The 22656-nt window shown below is 39.9% G+C and overlaps 2 protein-coding genes across 2 annotated transcripts; both read left to right on the top strand.

Annotated features, from left to right (window-relative positions):
- The first annotated feature begins 16975 nt into the window (after positions 1–16975).
- LOC104241685 (uncharacterized) lies at positions 16976–17662 on the top strand. Its single transcript, XM_009796627.1, has one exon. It carries the CDS (start codon positions 16976–16978, stop codon positions 17660–17662), a length of 687 nt encoding a protein of 228 aa, XP_009794929.1.
- A 158-nt stretch (positions 17663–17820) lies between these two features.
- Positions 17821–22406, top strand: LOC104241686 (uncharacterized). The gene is made up of 8 exons (XM_070154923.1): positions 17821–18111; positions 18949–19515; positions 19616–19730; positions 20020–20118; positions 20226–20417; positions 20523–20944; positions 21965–22182; positions 22304–22406. Exons 1-8 carry the CDS (start codon positions 17821–17823, stop codon positions 22404–22406), a joined length of 2007 nt encoding a protein of 668 aa, XP_070011024.1.
- Positions 22407–22656: the final 250 nt, after the last annotated feature.

The following is a 22656-nucleotide window of genomic DNA, read 5'->3' as shown; positions in this document are numbered from 1 at the left end:
TCAGTTAATACTTCCAAATGGAAACAACAGTTTATGTGCAATAAGATCACGTCTTTTTGTCTCTCTCGTGAATCGACTGAGATTACAACTTAAATAGGAGACCAAATCGTTGCATGAGATTACAGGACCAGACTCGCCTTAACGGGTTTTCTTTGCATGGGAACACTTGGCTAGTGTTTGGACATAGATTTGATTGAAACTTGAAAAAAGAGTTTTTGAAGTTATGTTGAAAAATAATTTTTGAAAGTTGAAGATGTGTTTTGACATGCATTTTATACGAAAAAAGTCAAAGTTATGTGAGTGGAAAAAAAAATTTCAACCAAAAACTGTCATAAACATGTTTTTGGGAACTTGAAAATTTTTGAATTTTTTTTCCCAAAACATAATCATATTTCATAAACAAACAAGATTTTCAAATACTTTTTGAAAAAATAGAGCCAATGAAACCAAAATCTATGATCAAACGGGAGCTTAGTAATCTGCAACTTTGCTTTAATGATTTGGTATATATGAAAAGTTAAACCCAATGGAACCACATATATACTTACAATTTTCTTGCATAAGGTTACCAAACAATATCACGACTTTGGGATCGTTCGAAAATTTTGGTCTAAATAATTTTGGTCAGAAAGATTTTTCAACCGTGTGTAGAAATTTGTACTTAATTCTTAAGAAAACTTGCATCTGCTTCTTTAATATGATTTAAAATTAAGATAAGTTTGTACATGAATGGTTGTGACTGTTAATGAAAGAGTATGAAGGTTAGATTGGTAGTTATTTTAGGCGTCAGATTCTTTTTAAAAATAGGGGCAGGTTATTTAATAAGGGCATTTAAGTAATTCAATTTTTTATTTTTGGGATTCCCATTTTTAATGTAGTACTCTTTTAGATCCATTTTATTTAACATTTTAAATTTTCTCTGCTCATGCATTTTGTATGTAAATTATTAGAAATCCTTAATAATAATTAAAGTTCATATAAATTAACATACTTCATTGTCCAAAATGATTTCAAAATTCATATAGCTAATACAATTAAGTTCGAATTATCCCTAACACCAACCATAAAGTTCAAACCAAAAAAACTACCAAATACAAGGCTTAAGGGTTAAGGTCATCACCTGAAACCGATGGATGAACCCCATGGACATTAGCAGTAGTAGGAGCATGAACTGTTGGTACCGCATCTGGTGGGTGGTTAGTAGAAGAAGGCTGATGTGAGGGTGAAGAAATCATTTCATGCACCCTCTCAGTCAATACTAGAAGCATGTGATAAGTTAGCACATGAACTATGTGCTTTATTAGTGCAGGAATCAAACACATCACTAACTAATCCAGATTCCCTATTGATGCTGATTGAGCACTCGAAGGTGGTATTGATAGCATCTGATCCAGAAGAGCGACGCGAAAATTCGGCCCATAGTAACATTTTGCTTGAGATCCAAGACCATATACTCTTCTCTTCTTTTCCCCACCCACGACTTCTTAATATGTTTTACATTGATCAATGTTAGACTGAGTTTGTGTTTGTTCCCGTAATATTTCTTGATGTCTTTCCTGTAAAAGAAGTATAATAAGTAGTGAAATTAAAATAGTCAAAAATACCGAGCATTTGATAAAGTAATAGAGAGGATGCAACTTTTGATACTTGCTACTATATGCAAGGACAAACATCAGCAATGCAAAAGTCACTTACAGAATACTAATTTTGAAATCCACCTCTAGGAAGAAGTCCCATTTCAAAAGCTGTATGAAATATGTATATTATATTTATATAATAAAATATGTATTTTATTTGCTATTATTTTTTGGGAGCCGCTAAAAATATATTTGTAGGCTAATCATGCTGTGTGGTGAATTTTTTACGTTACCAGGTTATTGAAAGAAAACTACAACTGCCTGGTAAGAATGAATTAATAGTAGAAAAATAGAATAAGTAATCGACTACAACAATTTATATTGCAGCGTAAAGATGCTCTATACTAACAAAATATATAACATAAACCGATATATTAACCAATATCTTTGACATAAAAATAGTTAAGGTTAATAAATAGTGTAAGCCATATACATAGAATGTACAAGTTAGTTGAAAAAGGACAAAGGACGCAGAAGAATATCTTGTAGTGCGAGCAAAAAGTCATCATCTACCTAAAAAATGTTACAAGAATTAAAGGAACTCTTAAGAGAGAAAAATCCTCTCCCCTTCTCAACATAAAATGAATTCTTTTACGGTAGAGATCCACCTCATGTAATCTCTGAAAAGTTATTTTGATGTCACAAGGATGAAAATACAATAAAGAACCACGCCACAAAACCAATTATATGACATTTAACTAGACACCTTTGTCTATGCATTTCATGTCTAATTTTAATTTGGTCTTCAAAAAAAAAAAAAAAAAAATTGGCTGCAATGACTGTTCGGTCATTCAAATGTGACGATACAACGCGTGGAGATGAGAAAATCCAATTCCTGCCAGCTTATGTGGTGTATTCAACAAGTCTATAATAGAATACAAAAGTCCAACAATAGAACTTTTGACTTATCAGCTTTGTTTGAATTTGTTGTCTAACTTATAGAACACCATTTTGTGGATGCACGAGTTACAAAGCATCATGCAGAATAATCTAACATTTTCTGAAAATACAATTTTTCTACAAGCACGCTCTAAATTACACTAATTCTCTCTCTTTTTACATTGCAGTGAATAAGATTATAAAATATTGGACTTACATATACGATTCGAGCTTTCTCATCAAGAAATGATTTTCCATCATGTTCATGTATATGGACGTACAAATATATCTTACTTGGTATTGGGTCTCGACCCTTTTCAACAACCTATACAAAAAGTATTGGCAACAATTATAGTCTATACTCTATAATAACAGTCACTCAGAAGTAGTAGTAATTCAGAGGTTTGGTTTTCTTCCTTTTCATCTAAATAACATTGGCATCAGTTATGATCTCTATTATAGATTTCTGACCACATTTTCCATAGGGCCCTCTTATCTCATCCTTCTCCGAGTTCTGGTTATGGAAGAAGGAACCGAGAAGAAGGTTCATCAATGTTCAGTTTCGGTTTGTACAATTAAATTCTTTTTGTAAGGGGTTTGCCTTGGTATCGTGTTCATACCGTTGTATTGAATGATCCTGGTTGGTTGCTTTCTGTTCATATAATGCATACAACTCTGATTGCTGGTTGGGCCGGTTCGATGGCTCTGTATGAATTAGCGGTTTTTGATCCTTTCTTGATCCAATGTGGAGACAGGGTATGTTCGTTATATCCTTCATGACGCATTTAAGAATAACCAATTCATGGGGCGGTTGGAGTATCACAGGAGGGACTGTAACGAATCCAGGTAATTAGAATTACGAAGGTGTAGCTGGAGCACATATTATATTTTCTGGCTTATGCTTTTTGGTAGCTATCTGGCATTGGGTGTATTGGGATCTAGAAATATTTTTATACTCTATAACAACAGTCAAGTTAGATTAATAATTTATTCTTCCTCTTCAAAGAGTGATTTTCTGTAAAAAAGCCATTAGAGATTTTTGGAACATGGGGATAAGTATTGTACTTGCAACACCATAATGAACATGAGAAAGAAGCACAAAGGAACCTCTAACTATATGACTGAAAAACATCAACTGTAAATGCACTCTAAGTTATAATTAAGTTGGTATAATTCAGGTTGTTCAATAATACATTAACAGCAGTAGTAATACATTACTAGTAGTAGTGATACAGAATGACTAGTTGATAGTGGAACTGATAGATGCCAAAGAAAAGCTAAATTTGTAGTACAGCTTTGAGTAAAACAAAATATATTCCTTGACAATCCAAAGTCAAATGTACTTGTAAGATGCAACCAGGTAATCAACCACATACCAGTGATTAGTTGTACTTGCATATTATGAGTTATTAGATAACACATAAATGATATACTTACAAAGTCTCTTGCGATACTCTTCAATGGAGACAGAGCCTCCTGTGTGAGTCCCAATGGAGACTCCGCTCCTACCGTCACAACGATTTTTTACATTTATTTCTGACTTTTCAACACACTTGGGATCTTTCCAAAGTTGGTTCCAACTTTACCACACTTCTTGGGAACTCCTCTTGGCCTAACTTCTTTAGTTTTTATCTTGCAAATAAAATCTGTGTACCTTATTGATGCGTTACTCTCCTATTGGCTCCTCACTGCACTATCAATGGAAGAGTCCCAATAAAATGTCTTCTGATATAATTTTATAAAGTAATGAGATTAATATCTTATTTATAACAGTTAATACACTTTCTAAATTTATTATATGATGAGAAGTTATACCTTGATTTCTCCCCAATAAAAGTTTTTTATCTTGTCAGAGATACTTTTTCAATTGATTCCATTGAGATCAAGTTCATGTGTCACGACCCAAAATCTAGCCATGTCGTGATGGCGCCTATCATGATACTAGGCCAACCACTTATTTCCAAACACTCCATTTTTCAAGTAAATACTTAAGAAAAATCATAATTTTAATAGAAATTCGACAAGATAAAAGTATAAATCCAAATCCAGCGAAAAGAAATATAATCCGACCCTGGTGTCACTAAGTCATGAGCCAAAAACTACTACAACTGTTCGAAATAACATGAACAACATGGTCTGAGAACATCCAAATAAAAAAACAAAAGGAAGATAGGGAAGGAGAAGGTGAAATAGTGATCGCCAAGCAGCTACCTCGCAATCTCCCCAGAAGGCCTCCAACTAGCAAGATCATCAACCGGTACCGTACCCCGAGATACCTAGATCTACATGCAGGGGTGCAGGGGGAAAGTTAGTACACCAATTCAGTAAGTAACAAGTCCAAACAATGGACTGACGGTAGTGATGAACCAAACCTCAATAGGTTGCAACAGTAAATTTTACGAAAAAGTAGACATGCTTACAGTTCATGTAATTTCTCAGCAGTAATTAAACACAGTAGGTACGATACAGAGTATAAAGCTCAGGAAATTCTAAGTACCAATGCATAGATAGCATGCTCAATGTTACGTATAATACTTCCTCTCACAGTGCTCAACCATTCGGTACTGTATACGGCCCATTCGGCCCAGGGAAGATCCATCCCTGATTGTATACACATCATAGACTATAAGTCACCCAGTACCGAGGACAACATGCCAATCCAGCCTCATAAAGAAGATCCATCTCCATACCAATGCTTCGAACAAGATCCATGTCCCGGGAAGATCCATCCCTAAATGTCATCCACTGCACTCACTAGGGGTGTAAAGACTCCGGAGGGGTTTCTCTGAGCCCAAGCGCTATATCAGTGCCAGTGAAGGCATGATCAATATCTCGCTGCGGCGTGCAACCCGATCCCATACTGTTAATGAGTATCAGACTCTCGACCTCACTTAGTCAATACTCTCCAATCTCATACACATGGCTAAGATGTCATGATACAAGCCCGAACAATAATATGATATGTCAAATAGCAATAATCGAGACCGAGGCATGATATAATATGCATGAATAAGACTAAGTATAGATTATAAATGAAACTAATGACATTACAGCAAGAAATGACCTCTCGGGTCTCAACAATGATGGTGTGAAGCCTTAACATGATAATTAGCATGATTTGTAGCTTATTAGCTTAATCACATAATTACAACACAGATATCAACATAAAAGAGTCCCTAGGCGGTGCCATAGAATGATCCAAGCCGCCCTTCTCATGGTGCATGCCTACACGCCCGTCACTTGGCATTTGCATAACCTTATTAGTAATCATAGAACATATAGTTCGGGGTTTCGAACCCTCAGAACCAAGTTTGGAAGAATTACTTACCTCAAGCCAAGCGAAACTCTAGCCCGCGACGCCTTTTCCTCTCGATTCGGCCTCCAAATGCCCCGAATCTAAGCAAAATCAGTATATAACCATCAAAATATGCTAAGGGAACAAAGTCCACTCGAAAATAATCAAATTACAACACAAATCCCGAAATTGGTCAAACCCGACCATCGGACCCACGTCTCGAAATCCAACAAAATTTACATCAACGAAATCCTTATTCCCCCATGAGTTCATTCATACCAAAAGTACCAAAATCCAACCACAAATGATCCCTCAAATCCCTAATATTAGGTCTCCAATTTTTCAAGCCCTAACCCCCAATTTGTTACTGATTTTCCCATAGATGTCGAGCTTACAACGTTAAAAATATCATAAAAACACGTTTGTGAACCAAGGATCTTACCTCTATGAAACCCTCTTGAATTCTCCCTTGAATTTGCTCTCCCAAAGCTTCTTCCCATTTGAAATGTGATGAAAAATAACCCAAATTCGCAAAGGGTGAAATTTATATGTTCTGACCCAGTAAAACCACATCTGTGGTCCAATTATCGCACCTGCGGTCCCAGGTGCGCATCTGCGGATTTCACTTATCCGCCCAGCCACCGCACTTGCGCTAATAATCCCGCATCTGCGGCTCTAGCCATCCTTTCTATTGGCCGCATCTGCGATTCCATTTCTGCTTCTGCGGTCATCGCACCTGTGGCACCCTAACCGCAAGTGCGGTTATGACAGTAAATCAGCAGCTGAATCTACTCCAACAAATTCCCAAACTCCCCGTTAACCATCCGAAATCATCCCGTGGCCCGGGGACCTCAATCAAAAGTACGAATAAGTTACATTACACTATTCAAACTTATTGCAACCTCCCAAACATCCCAAACAACATCGAATCATCAAAACACCCTCGGATTCAAGCTTAAGATTCCCAAAACTTCCGAATTCTGCAAACGATCAAAAAGTCTATCAAACCACCTCCGAATGACCTGAGATTTTGCACACATGTCACAAATAGCACAATGGACCTACTCCAACTTCTGAAATTCATTCTGACCCCTATATCAAAATTTCACCTATCAACCGGAAAATGCCAAAATTCCAATTTCGTCAATTTAAGCCTAAATCTACTCCGGATCTCCAAAACACATTTCGATCACGCTCCTAATTCCCAAATCACCTCCCAAAGCTATCCAAATCACCGGAATTCACATTTGGGCCCTTTTTCACATAAGTCTACATCCGATTAACTTTTCCAACCTAAGCTTACTCAAAAGAGATTAAGTGTCTCATTCCTTTCCAAAACCTCTCTGAACCCGAACTAACCCACCTGATAAAACATAATACAACTAAACAAGATAATAAGAAGCACAAATGGGAGAAACAGAGCGGTAACTCATGAAATGACCGGCCAGGTCGTTACATCCTCCCTCTCTTAAACAAACGTTCGTCCTCGAACAGGCCAAGAAACATACCTAAAGTCTCAAATAGGTGAGGATATTTGCTCCGCATCTCCCGCTCGGTCTCCCAGTTAACCTCCTCCACGGGCCGACCTCTCCATTGCACTTTCAATGAAGCTATATCCTTTGACCTCAACTTTCGAACCTGTCGCTTAAAAATAGCCACCGGCTCCACATCATAAGTCAATTCACCGTCCAACTAAACCGTGCTGAAATCCAAAACATGAGACGGATTGCCAATATACTTTCGGAGCATAGAAACATAAAATACCAGATGCACACTCGATAAGCTGTGTGGCAAAGCAAGCTCATAGGTTACCTCCCCAATCCTTCGAAGCACCTCAAAAGGCCCAATGAATCGGGGACTCAATTTACCCCTTTCCAAATCTCATAACACCCTTCATGGGTGAAACCTTCAATAGAACCTTCTCCCCAACCATGTAAGACACATCACGGACCTTCATATCAGTATAACTCTTCTGTCTCAACTGTGATGTATGAAGCCGCTCCTGAATCACGTTCACCTTGTCCAAAGCATCCTGCACTAAGTCTGTACCCAAAATCCTAGCCTCACCCGGCTCAAACCAACCAATTGGATATCTACACCATCTCCTATATAAAGCCTCATATGGAGCCATCTAAATACTCGACCGGTAATTGTTGTTGTAAGCAAACTCTGCAAGCGGTAGAAACTGATCCCACGATCCTCCAAAATAAATGACACAAACGCACAACATTTCCTCCAATATTTGAATAGTGCGCTCGGACTATCCGTCCGTCTAAGGGTGAAAAGCTGTGCTCAACTCAAACTGAGTACCCAACTCTCTCTACACGACTCTCCAAAACTACGAAGTAAATTGAGTACCTCTATCTGAAATGATAGAAAGTGGGACACCATGCAACTAAAAAACCTCTCAAGATTTCGGCCAACCGCTCTGAAGAATAGGTAGTACACACAGGAATGAAGTGCGCGGACTTGGTCAGCCGATCCACAATCACCCAAATAGCATCGAACTTTTTCAAAGTCCATGGGAGTCCAACTACAAAGTCCATAGTGATCCGCTCCCACTTCCATTCTGCAATATCTATCTGTTGAAGCAAGCTATCCGGTCTCTGATGCTCATATTTCACCTGCTGACAATTGAGACACCGAGCTACAAATCCCACAATGTCCTTCTTCATTCTCCTCCACCAATAATGTTGTCTCAGATCTTGATACATCTTCACGACACCCGGATGGATGGAATACTGCGAGTTATGAGCCTCCTCCAGAATCAACTCCCGAAGCCCATCTACATTGGGCACGTATATCCGGTCCTACATCCTCAATACCCCATCATCACCAATAGTCACATCTCTAGCGTTGTCGTGCTGAACTTTGTCCTTAAGGACAAGCAAATGAGGATCATCATACTGATGCTCTCTGATGCGATCAAACAAGGAAGACCGAGAAATCACACAAGCTAAGACCCAAATGGGCTCCGAAATATCCAACCTTACGAACTGATTGGCCAAGGCCTGAACATCAACTGCAAGAGGTCTCTCCCCAACAGGGATATACGCCAAACTCCCCATACTCACCGTCCTCCTACTCAAGGCATCGGTCACCACATTGGCCTTTCTCGGATTGTACAAAATAGTGATATCATAGTCATTTAGCAGCTCCAACCATCTCCGCTGCCTCAAATTGAGATCCTTCTGATTGAACAAGTGCTGGTGACTACGATGATCAGTAAACACCTCATGAGACACACCATACAAATAATGTCTCCAAATCTTCAACGCATGAACAATGTCAGCCAACTCCAGATCATGAATGGGATAGTTCTTCTCATGGGGTTTCAACTGACGAGAGGCATACGCAATCACTCTACCCTCATGTTTCAAACACATCCAATACCAACTCTTGAAGCATCACAATATACTCTATAAGATCCTGAAGCTGATGGCAAAACTAACACTGGAGATGTGGTCAAGGTAGTCTTGAGCTTCTGAAAGCTCTCCTCACACTCATCACCTGAATAGAGCACCCTTTTGAGTCAACATGGTCATGGATGATGCTATAGATGAAAATCCCTACAAAAATTGACAATAATAACCCACCAAACCAAGAAAGCTGCGAATCTCCGTGGCTAAGGACGGTCTGGGCCAACTCTAAAACGCCTCTATCTTCTTCGGATCAACCTGAATACCCTCACTGGACACCATGTGCTCCAAAAAAGCCACTGAACTGAGCCAAAACTCACATTTGGAGAACTTTGCATCAAGCTTCTCCTCCCTCAATCTCTGCAACACAACTCTCAAATGCTCCACGTGTTCCTCTTGACTACACGAATATACCAGAATATCATCAATGAAAACAATCATGAACGAGTCGAGATATGGCCGAAACACGCGGTTCATCAAATGCATGAACACCGCTGGGGCATTGGTCACCCCAAAAAACATCACAAGGAACTCATAATGACCATATTGGGCCCTGAAAGCTATCTTAAAATATCCGAGTCCCTGATCTTCAGCTAGTGATATCCTAAACGAAGATCAATCTTGGAGAACACTCTCGCTCCCTAAAGATGGTCAAACAAATCATCAATGCGAGGCAGGGGATACTTGTTCTTAATTGTAATCTTGTTCAACTGCCTATAATCAATGCATATCCTAATAGTGCCATCCTTCTTTTTCTTCACGAATAGAACAGGAGCACCCCACAGCGAAACACTTGGATGAATAAACCCCTTATTAAGGAGTTCCTGAAGCTGCTCCTTCAACTCCTTCAGCTCCACTGATGCCATACGATATGGTGGAATAGAAATGGGCTGAGTGCCCAAATCTAGGTCAATACCAAAATCAATATCCCTATCTGGTGGCATGCTCGGCTGGTCAGCAGGAAACACATCGGGAAAGTCCTTCACAACTGAAACAGAATCAATGTTGGGAGTCTCTGAACTGACATCCCTCACAAAGGCTAAGTATGAAAAACAACCCTTCCCAACCATCCACTGGGCCTTTAGAAATGAAATCACCCTACTGGGAACATAATCAGTCGAACCTCGCCAATCAATCCGTGGCAACCCTGGCATAGCCAACGTCACTGTCTTAGCATGACAGACCAAAATAGTACAACACAGAGATAACCAATCCATGCCTAATATCACATCGAAATCAACTATACTAAGCAAAAAAAGATCCATTCAGGTATCCAACCCCCAAATAGTCACTATACACGATCAATATACACAGTCCACAATAATATTATCGCCCACTGAAGTAGATACATGGATAGATAAAACAAGAGACTCACGGGACATATCCAAATAATGGGCAAAATATGATGACAAATAAGAAAAGGTGGAACCAGGATCAAATAATACATAGGCATCTCTGTGGTAAACTGAGATAATACCTGTAATCACAACATCTGAAGCAATAGAATCTTGTCTGGATGGGAGGGCATCAAAATGGTCCTGACCACTACTTGATCGACCTCCCCCTCTAGGGCGACCCCTAGCTGACTGACCTTCACCCCGAGCTAACTGAGCGGGTGGGGAAGTAACTGGTGCTGAAGCCGAAGGCTGACTCCTCTACCGTGATGAACCTCCCATAATACGGGGACATAACCTCTTGATATGACCCAAATCTCCACACTCGAAGCAACCCCTTGTAGCAAGTGGCGGTAGGGACTGAAGGGAGCCCCGCGCACCAGGATGCCCACTAGAAGAACCACGCATAGATGAGCCCTAAACTGATGGTGCCTGAGTCGAACTCTGAGCTGGAAGGGCACTGAGAGATGAGTGACCCTGATGTGAACAGTGAGAACCATGGCCAGATGACCCACCACGGTGACCTGAACGGGCTGGATGAGCATGTCTGAATGAACGACCTCTACCGTGCTGAAATTGGCCTCTCGAAGAAGAACCCGAAAAACTACCAGATCCTCGAGGCCTCTTGGCCTCCCTCTCTTTTCGCTCCTATCGACGAACTGACTTAATATCTCTAGCAATGTCAAACACCTCCTCATAAGAAGCGCCAGATACTCTTTCTCTGGTCATAAAAATCCGTAGCTGATAGTTGAGGCCATCAATGAACCTCCTGATCCTCGCACTATCTATGGGAACTAGCTAGATAGAATGACAGGCCAACTCGAAAAACCTCATCTTATACTGCGTCATGAACATGTCCCCTTCACGCAGCTGCTCGAACTTCCTATGCAACTCCTCCCTATGGGAATGTGTTACATACTTCTCTAGAAAAAGAATGGAGAAATGATGCCAGTTAAGAGGCGGTGCACCAACAGTCCTACACCTCTCATAAGCCTCCCACCAAGTAAATGCAGCCCCAGGAAACTGAAAGGTAGTAAATGAGACCCCACTAGTTTCCAGAATACCCGTTGTATGCAACATCCTCTGAAAGTTATCCAAGAAACCCTGAGCATCCTGGCCCTCTACACCACTAAAAGTCAGAGGCTGAAGTCTACCAAACCTCTCCAATCGACGCTGCTCATCGTCAGGCATAACTGGAACTACAAAATCCTGAGCAGGTGCAACCGGTTGGGCTGCTGGTGCCTCCGGTGTTTGGAGTCCCTGAATAACCTACTAGGGTGTACGGACGACAGGAGTCTGAGTGCCTCCCCCGGCCTGAGAAGTAGCTGGTGTCGTAGAAATTGTGACTACTTGAGCAAGACTGGTGCACATAGTCAGAATTTGAGCCAAAGTCTCCTGGAGACCCAGAATAACAATAGGCAAAGTCGGTGCCTGAGCTGGTGCTGCTGGAACATCCCCCGCTGGAGCCTGATCATGAACTGGGGCGGCGGGTGTATCTGTAAGTGTTTTCCTAGCCGCTGTATGGGTCACACCCCTACCCCTGCCACAACCTCGATCGTGTCCTCGACCTCTAGCGACCCCAACTGGTGGTACTGATGGTCGTCTATCCTAATCGGTAGCACGTGTCCTCACCATCTATGAGAGAATAGAATAATAGAAGTTTAGTTACCAGAGTCAAAGGATTCACACGACAAGAATTCAAGAATGTGAAGTTTTTCCTAAAGGTTCTGTAGCCTCCCAAGGATAAATATAGACGTCTCCGTACCGATCCGCGAGACTCTACTAAACTTACTCATGATTCATAAGACTTACGTAACCTAGGCTCTGATACCAACATGTCACGACCCAAAATCTAGCCATGTTATGATGGCGCCTATCGTGATACTAGGCAGGCCACTTATTCCCAAACACTCCTTTTTTGAGTAAATACTTAAGGAAAACCATAATTTTAATAGAAATTCGATAAGATAAAAGTCTAAATACAAATCTAGTGGAAAGAAATATAAGCCCGACCTAGGGTGTCACTAAGTCATAAGCCAAAAACTACTACAACTGTTGAAAATAACATGACCAACATGGTTTGAGAACATCCAAATAAATAAACTAAAGGAAGATAGGGAAGGAGAAGGCGGAACTGCGGTCGCCAAGCAACTACCTCGCAATCTCCTCAGAAGGCCTCCTATTGGCAAGATCAGCAACCGCTACCGTGCCCCGATATACCTGGATATGCACATAGAGGTACATGGTAACGTTAGTACACCAAATCAGTAAGTAAAAAGTCCAAACTATGGACTGACGGTAGTGACGAACCAAACATCAACAAGTTGCAATAGTAAATTATACGGAAAAGTAGACATGCTCAGTTCATGTAATTCTCAGCAGTAATTAAACACAGTATGTACGATACATAGTATAAAGCTCAAGAAACTCTAAGTACCAATGCATAGATAGCATGCTCAATATTACGTATAAAACTTCCGCTCACAATGGTCAACCACTCGGTACTGTATACGGCATATTCGGCCCAGGGAAGATCCATACCGGATTATATACACATCATAGACTATAAGTCACCATGTACCGAGGACAACAGGCCAATCCAGCCTCATGAAGAAGATCCATCTCCATACCAAATACTTCGGACAAGATCCATGTCCAGGGAAGATCCATCCCTCAATGTCATCCACTGCGCTCACTGGGGTGTTAAGACTTCGGAGGGGCTTCTCTGAGCCCAAGCGCTATATCAATGCCATCGAAGGCATGATCAATATCTCACTGCGGCGTCCATCCCGATCTCATACTGTCAATCAGTATCAGGCTCACGACCTCACTCAGTCAATACTCTCCAGTCTCACAAACATGGGCTAAGATGTCATGATACAAGCCCGAACAAGATATGATATGTCAAATAGCAATAATCGAGACTGAGGCATGATATAATATGCATGAACTAGACTGCGTATAGATTATAAATGAAACTAATGACATTACAGCAAGAAATGACCTCTCGGGTCTTAACAATGATATCCTGAAGCCTTAACATAATAATTAGCATGATTTGTAGCTTATTAACTTAATCACATAATTATAACACAGATATCAACATAAAAGAGTCCCTAGGCGGTGCCATGGAATGATCCAGGCCACCCTTCTCATGGTGTACGCCCACATGCCTGTCGCTTGGCATTTACGTCAGCTCATTAGTAATCATAGAACACACAGTTCGGGGTTTCGAACCCTCAAAACTAAGTTTGGAAGCGTTACTTACCTCAAGCCAAGCCAAACTCTAGTCTGCGATGCCTTTTCTTCTCGATTTGGCCTCCAAATGCTGCAAATCTAACCAAAATCAATATATAACCATCAAAATATGCTAAGGGAACAAAGCCCACTCGAAAATAATCAAATTACAACATAAATCCCGAAATTGGTCAAACCCGACCATCGGACCCACATCTTGAAATCCAACAAAATTTACATCAATGAAATCCTTATTCCCTCACGAGTTCATTCATACCAAAAGTACCAAAATCCAACCACAAATGATCCCTCAAATCCCTAATTTTAGGTCTCCAATTTTCCAAGCCCTAACCTCCAATTTGCTACTGATTTTCCCATAGATGTCGAGCTTACAACGTTAAAAATCATCATAAAAACACGTTTGGGAACCAAGGACCTTACCTCTATGAAACCCTCTTGAATTCTCCCTTAAATTTGCTCTCGCAAAGCTTCTTCTTGCTTGAAATGTGATGAAAAATAACCCAAATTCACGAAGGGTGGAATTTATATGTTCTAACCCTACAAAACCACATCTACAGTCCAATTATCACACCTGCGGACCTGCACCTACGGTCCCACGTGCGCATATACAGATTTCACTTATCCGCCTAGCCACCGTACCTGCGTTAATAATCCCGCATCTGTGACTCTAGCCATCCCTTCTCTTGGCCGCATCTGTGACTCTATTTTCGCTTCTGCAGTCATTGCACCTGTGGCACCCTAAACGCAGGTGCGGTTATGACAGTAAATCCGCAGCTGAAGCTGCTCCAACAAATCCCCAAACTCCCTGTTAACCATCCGAAATTATTCTGAGGCCCCCAGGACCTCAACCAAAAGTACGAACAAGTCACATGACACTATTCAAACTTATACCAACCTCCGGAACATCTCAAACAACATCAAATTATCAACACACCCTCAGATTCTAGCTTAAGATTCCCAAAACTTCCGAATTCTGCAAATGATCAAAAAGTCTATCAAACCACCTCTCAATGTCCTAAAATTTTGCACAGACGTCACAAATTGCACAACATACCTACTCCAACTTCTGGAATTCTATTCCGACCCCTATATCAAAATATCACCTATCAACTGGAAAACGCCAAAATTCCAATTTCGCCAATTCAAGCTTAAATCTACTCCAGACCTCCAAAACACATTCTGATCATGTTTCTAAGTCCAAAATCACCTCTCGAAGCTATCCAAACCATCAAAATTCACATCCGAGCCCTTTTTCACGTAAGTCAACATTCGGTTGACTTTTCCAACCTAAGCTTACTCAAAAGAGACTAAGTGTCTCATTCCTTTCCAAAACCTCTCCGAAATCGAACCAACAAACCTGATAATACATAATACAATTGAACAAGACAATAAGAAGAATAAATGGGGGAAACAGAGCGGTAACTCATGAAACGACCGGCCGGGTCGTTACATCATGCTTGAAAGTGCTAAATATATTCTTGGAGCAGATTCTACTAGGTTCTAACCTTTAAAAATTTGAAGACAATAGTTAAAGACGTATCATAAATTAAAAATACTATATCAAAACTAATAGTGAAAGAATGGACTAACCTTGTAAGAGCAAGAGTAACAAGTGTTCGCTGCCCACGACTGCTGGTGCACTTACCTTCGCCAATTGTGTCGCTTTGAGTAGATATGCCCTTACCTATTGGGTTACTCTTATCAGGTATAATAGGAGATGATTCAAAATGGATGATTGAGGTACTACCATGACCTGATATTTGAACAAGTGTTGTACTGCTAGGAGCTAATATTTGTACTTGGTTTATGTGATCTTGCCCACCTGAAGAACTTGTACTACCTTGTTGAGGACTAATTATGGGAATGGGAACGGGAACGGAGGGCATATTTGCACGAATAGCAGAATTTTCCCTACCCCTAACTGAGGACTTATCTCTACGAGCTATGCTATCTCTGCCTCTCCTTCAAGTCATATCTACAAAAAATCATACATCTAAGCAAATTAGAGTCATAAATTGGTATAAATCAAGAACTAATTCCCTATAAACGGAAAACATTAGTATAAGTCAAGAATTATGCCACAATTACTGCTAGACTTTTCAATTTTATAGTAAGCGATAAGCTTAGGAAAATGAATGAGAGGTTAGACATAAAGAAAAGCAATGCAGATAGTATTCGGCTTAGATTACAACAAACAAAACAAAATAAGATACATCAACATATTTTATAATGACCCGATAGGTTATATTGAACATTAGCCCTGAATTCTATGTTTTCATATTCCTATTAGCTTTGTTTGATGTCTCTTGGTTTACGTGCATGGTCCATGTCACTATTTGAAAAGCTTTTATGTAAATTTTTTGAAGAAACATAAATTTTGGTTTTAAAAAATAACTTGAGTTGACCACGATTAATATTTTTTAAAATCGACCTCAGATCGGTGTTTTAACAATTTTGGTAAGCCCGTATTGTGATCTCCAACTTGGGTGTATGCCTGAAATTGAAATTAGATATCCCTAACTTGATTTGATTCATTTTGCCAAAAACTAGAATTTTGAAAGTTTAAGAATTTACTAAGTTTGATAGTAAGTTGACTTCTTAGCTAATGAGTTCGAATTTTGATGTTGAAACTTGAAATAGTTCCGTATTAATATCTTAAACTTGTCTGCAAAATTTCGTTCAATTCAAAATTAATTTATCATGATTTGAACGCTTAAATGTGATTCTAGTGTTCCTGAGTTTCAGGGACTTACTGTTAGTTTAAGCAAAAAGCTTTTCTCTCCTTATAATTCTCTCCGTACAATACAAACAGAACGGTAACATTTCCCCTTTTTGGGAGAGTGGTGCACACGCACCGTCAAATGGGGACGCCGACTAACCTTGGGCAGGCGCATCCGGTGGAAAATCTAGCCCCCAGCTAAGCCAACCACCAATAAAGAATCAATTACACAGACGATTGATTATGCAACAGTAGTAGCAACCCCTGCCAAACTCAAAGGAGTTAAATTGGGAGACCCAAGTGTTAAAGCAAGAGTTTCAACCCATAATGGAATTCCTGCAGTCATCTTCAAAGCCAGCGACAACTATAGAGTGATGACAGAAGAATGTAAATACACAATCATAGGAAAATTTCTGAGAACAAGACCCAATATTGAACGAATTAGATCAATCTTTGCTAAAAAAGTATCAATCAAAGGGGAAGCAAAAATTGGGGTCTATGATTTTCGAACAGTGTTCATAGATGTAACCAACGAAAAAGATTGCAAAACAGTTTGGTTCAGAAGGTCAATTGAAATTGATGGCATGGTTATGTGGCTTCAAAAATGGTCCCCCAATTTCAAGCCGGAAGAGGATTCTCCTATAGTGCCAATTTGGTTTCTTCTTCTAGGTCTTCCTTTCCATTGTCATACTTGGAACTATGTTAAAAAGATTTTGGGACCTCTGGGAGTTCCATTATCGATGGACATAGCGACAAACTATAGGACAAGGCCGGGGATGGCTAAAGTTAGAGTCAAAGTTGATCTTACAAAGCCTCTAGTTAATTCCATATGGGTGGGCCAAGAGGAAGAAGCTTATCCACTAAAAGGCTTCACTCAAAAGCTGGAGTATGAAGGAGTACCTAAGTATTGTAAGCATTGTAGGATTCTGGGGCATTCTGTTTTGCAATGCAGGGTGCTGGAACGAGAAAAGAACAAGGAAAAACAAAGCAAAAATCAGGAGGAAGAGGAATCTACTAGTAGAGAAAATAACAGGGGTAACACAGGGGTAACACATGGGTAACACAGGGGAAACACACAACAATCAAACCATAATTATGAAGGAGCAGACCAACAAGAGAAAAATTTGTCACAAATAGCTACAACAAAAAAGGTAAGGATAAGTTGGAGGAAGAGACATGGCAAGTTCCTAATACTAAGAGGAACCGGCAAAAAGAAAAAATGAAAGCAATAGAGGCAAAGAATGGTGAGCAATATGCTGAAAACAAAGAGTGGATGCAGGAGCAAAATCAAGAAGGAGAGCAAAACATCAAAGATAGAACTAATTCTAAAAAGAAAAAGCATAAGAAAAAGAAGATGCCCAGAAAAAAGAGTATAGTGCTATTTAAACCTGCTATAATACATGGCCAGTCTAAAGCTAACAAAGTAATCAACAAGAAAGGCAAGCAACACACAATCACAGAACAACTAGCAAGTGAAATACTGGGCAGCGAGGCTGCTTCACAACAAAAGGTTATGAAGGATGCTAATACCAATCATCTACTAAGGACCACAAAGCTAACTAACCTCAAGAGATAGCAGAATGCAGCAACACTGATGCAGACAGTGTAAGATACACAATTACAGAAAGGAGAACTATGAGTTCAAAAAACAAGGAACAAGAGAGTGAACAGGATGAAGTGAATGAAAGAAGATATTATGAATAAGAGAGTGAACAGGATGAAATGAATGATAGAAGATATTATGATGGCCATGAAAGTCATAAAACATGCAAAAAGGATCACAACAAAGTTCAATACCCTTCCAGCAGCATATACACGGAGATAAGGAATCAATCTTCTATCAAATTAGTGTTAGAATTATTTGGAGACAACCAACACAAAGAGGCAACACAGTGGGACCAGAACAACTAGCAACAACAAACTAACTCGACCTCTTCAAACATCAAAGATGACAATCAAAGAGGTAGCCAAGAGGGGTCACAAGAGATAGCCAAAGCAGAGAAAAATTCATGCCCAGAAGATGAGAAAGGACAAAACAGACAAAGAAAGACAGGGAAAAACTCCAAAACAAACAACATTCCTTTCCAAAGAGAGAAGGAACAAAAGTAGGATACTCATAATCAAGTTTCCAATGATTAGTGCCATATTCTGGAATATTAGAGGTGTTAGGTCTAAAGAGGCCATACATCGTTTGAAGAATTTGATCAAAATTAACAATTGTAATTTTGTGGCTATCTTAGAGCCTTTCTTAAATAGCAACAAAATTGAGGGTTACAAAAGATTTCTGGGCTTTCAACACTGCTTGACAAATACCAGTGGACAAATCTGATGCTTCTGGAATTACCAGGCAGATCTGGTAGCCAATGAAGATCAACAAGTTACTCTTTGCTTTAAAGGAAATTGTATTAGTGATGACAGCTATGTAACAGCAGTGTACGCAAAATGTAGTGCTACAGAAAGAAAAGCATTATGGGAAAGTTTAGAAAACATGGCTAATATTATCAATGAGCCTTGGTGTACAGGTGGAGACTTTAATGTAATCATGGAGTCGAGAGAAAAGCTGGGAGGCAGTCCTTATAGAGCTTACAAAAGTTTCGATTTTGTTACTACTATGGAAACATGTGGACTGATAGATATTGTCTACGTGGGACCTAAACATACTTGGTGCAACAATAGACGTCCAAGGAAGAGAATATGGAATAGGTTGGACAGAATCTTGATCAACGACCAATGGGCTCAAAAATTTCAACAAAACTATGTTAGGCATTTAGTGAGAACAGGTTCAGACCATCGACCTTTGCTCATGAAATGTCGGAATGACCAACAAGAGGTTATCAAGTATTTTAAGTTCCTGAATTTTTGGGTACATCAGCCTGGATTTATGGATATAGTTCAAGACTTGTGGATTACTCAGGTAAAAGGTAATGCTATGTGGAGATTAAAGACTAAGCTGCAAACTTTGGACAAAAATCTCAGAATAGTCTAAAGCAAACATAGGTGACATAAATAAGCAGTTCAATAATTGGGAAGTTAAAGTGCAACAACTAGAAGAGTTAGATCTTCTCCAGAACTCGAAGGAGAGCAGGGAGGAGCTTAACAAAGCTCACGCGGAATATGTAAAATGGCCTGGTATACAGGAGAATATTCTAAGGCAAAAGTCTAAAGTTAAATGGTTTTGAGAGGGGCACTACAACAGCAACTACTTCCATAGTGTCCTGAGAGAAAAAAAGAAGAAAACTTTACATTCATAGGATCAAAAACCATCGAAACAGATGGGTTCAAGGGGATGACAAGATTGCAAAGGCAGCAGTGAAACATTTTGAGAAACTGTTCAATCTCCAAGCTCCCACAATGAATAACTCTACCCTGAACTGCATTCCTAACATCATCTCTACTTAAGAGAATGAATATCTAACAGCTATCCCAGATATGGAAGAGATCAGAGAGGCAATTTTCAACCTCAGTCAACACAGCGCAGCTAGTCCAGATGGTTTCAATGGGGTCTTTTTCCAGACTTGTTGGTAAACCATCAAGGATGATATAGCTACTTTTGTCCAGTCCTTTTTTAATGGTCGCAACCTTACAAAATTCTATTCCTACTCTTGCATTGTCTTAATTCCAAAGGTCGAGTCCCTTACCAACTTCTCAGAATTAAGACCCATCAGCCTAACCAAATCCTTGCGGGCAAACAAAACACTCTTCTACCAAAGTTGATCTCAGACAATCAAAGTGGCTTCGTGAAAGGTAGGCTGATCACAGAGACTGTGATGCTAGCTCAAGAGATCATTCAAGGTATTGGCAAAGACAATAAAGGGGGTAATATAGTAATCAATCTAGACATGGCCAAGGCATACGATAGACTATCCTAGGTCTTTTTGACTTCAGTTATGAGAAGGTTTGGTTTTGCGGAATCTTGGATAGATATCATCTTGAGGTTGGTGTCAGATGCCTGGTATTCTATTGTTATAAATGGATCGAGAAGGGGGTTCTTCACATCATCGCAAGGATTGAAGCAAGGCGACCCTCTATCTCCTTCCTTGTTTATCATAGCTGCTGAAGTATTGTCCAGATCCTTGAACAAGCTTCATTATGATATAGAGTTCACCCCCTTTCACATGAATCAAAGATGCCCCCCAATCAACCATTTAGCTTATGAGGATGATATTGTGATCTTTAGTGCCGACAACAACAAGTCAGTCAGATTAATTATGCAACAAGTAAGCAATTATGAGAGAGCCTCAGGGCAAAAGGTTAATGACGACAAAATCTTCTTTCTTATAGATCCAAAAGCTAGAGCTCAAAAAAGCAACAAGATGAGAATAACCACGGGCTTTATGGAAAAGGTTTTCTCTTTAATTACCTAGGTTTCCCCTTATATGTGGGTAGAAAACAACTCTCTCATTTTGACCCGATGGTGACTAAAGTGACTAAGCGGTTGAATGGGTGGCAGGGAAGACTCTTTACTTGTGGGGGGAGAATTGTTCTTATTAAAAGAGTCCTCCAATCTCTACCTATTTACACTCTTTCTGCTATGAGTCCTCCAAAATGGACCCTTAATTTGATTGAAAGGTATTTGGCTAGGTTCTATTGGGGCACTTCAGCGGATAAAAGAACGTATCATTGGAGTGGTTGGAGGAACCTATGCCTACCAAAAGATGAAGGCGGCATTGGCATAAGATCAATGGAGGACATTAGCAATACTTTGGCCATTAAGAGGTGGTGGAGATTTAGAACACAGAACACTCTATGGGCAACCCACCTAAGAGCTAAGTATTGCATCAGATCGCACCTTGTGACAAAAAAGTGGGCTCCAGGTAACTCTCATGCTTGGAAACACATGACTCAAATCAGGGACAAAGTAGAAAAAAATATGATTTGGAACATTAATAAGGGCAATAGCATTTTCTTGTGGGATAACTGGTCAGGAAAAGGGGCACTAGCAAATTTTTCCCCAAATGTCAGAAAGAGCAAAAATACTACTGTTATGTAATTCATTCAAAAGGGCAGCTGGAACATGAACAAACTCATCAATACTCTCAACGAACAATTTGCCTTATACATCAGTGCTGTAGATATTGGAGATCAGACTCAAGAAGACTACGCATTATGAGAAGCCACCGTAGATGGCCAATATTCTAACAAAAGTGCTTGGCATACAATTAGGAGTAGAGAGTCGAAGAATCCAACTCTTCACCACATGTGGCTCAGTTGCATTCCCTTCAAGATTTCCTTCTTGGCCTGGAGACTATACCTTAGTAAGCTCCCTTTTGACGAAGTTATTTCTAAACTTGGTAACCATATTGTTTCCAGATGCATGTGTTGCAACAATCCTAAGGAAGACTCAATGCAACATGTATTCATAGAAGGAGAAGCAGCACAAAGATTATGACAAGCTTTTGGAGCCCCCTTGGGCATCAAACATGAAAACTGGAGCATTAGGAGAACCTTTACAAACTGGTGGGAAGCAAAGTCAAAGAACAACATCCATAAATTCACTATACGAGCAGTCCCTTTGGCCGTGTGTTGGTAAATATGGAGAAGCTGAAGCGCGTGTAGGCATGATGAACAAAATAAATTTCAAGTAATATGTATGGAAATGCACATAAACTGGACCATACAAAAAGCTCTTTCCCAAGAATCGGTAAAATAGAGTCATGACCGAGGTTCTGTGATATGATTGAAATATGGACACCAACCTTCAGGGTGCTTCAAGTTAGTTGGCAGAAACCTTCTCCTGGAAAGATTAAAGTAAATACAGATGGAAGCTACTTCAAGGAAACAAGTAAAGCAGGAATAGGGGAATAGCTAGAGACGAACAAGGTGAATTGATCATGGCCTTTTCCCTACCCGTCCAGTGTAAGACTAACAACACTGCCGAGGCTCTAGCAGCCAAAAAAGGAATCCAATGGGCTGTCAATCAAGGATACAACAATATTGAATTGGAGTTGGACTCACAGATAATTGCCAACATGCTGATGCAAGGCAACAATAACAATCTCATCTTAAGAAGCTCGTCGAATATATCAGACAGACTCTTACCTAAGCAGAGGTTAAC

The sequence above is a fragment of the Nicotiana sylvestris genome, chromosome 8 (assembly GCF_000393655.2).
Source record: "Nicotiana sylvestris chromosome 8, ASM39365v2, whole genome shotgun sequence".
Classification (NCBI taxonomy): domain Eukaryota; kingdom Viridiplantae; phylum Streptophyta; class Magnoliopsida; order Solanales; family Solanaceae; genus Nicotiana; species Nicotiana sylvestris.
The sequence above is the reverse complement of the archived record's forward strand: the minus strand, read 5'-3'. Positions and strand labels throughout refer to the sequence as shown.

Bases quoted from the DNA above. Each gene is read 5' to 3' on its own strand.
- LOC104241685 (XM_009796627.1), top strand. From the start codon at position 16,976: ATGACAGAAGAATGTAAATACACAATCATAGGAAAATTTCTGAGAACA.
- LOC104241686 (XM_070154923.1), top strand. From the start codon at position 17,821: ATGAAAGCAATAGAGGCAAAGAATGGTGAGCAATATGCTGAAAACAAA. The intron at 19,731-20,019 runs GTATACAGGAGA...AATATCTAACAG, and splicing joins GGAATATGTAAAATGGCCTG to CTATCCCAGATATGGAAGAG. The intron at 20,945-21,964 runs GTTTTCTCTTTA...ATGTATTCATAG, and splicing joins CCACGGGCTTTATGGAAAAG to AAGGAGAAGCAGCACAAAGA.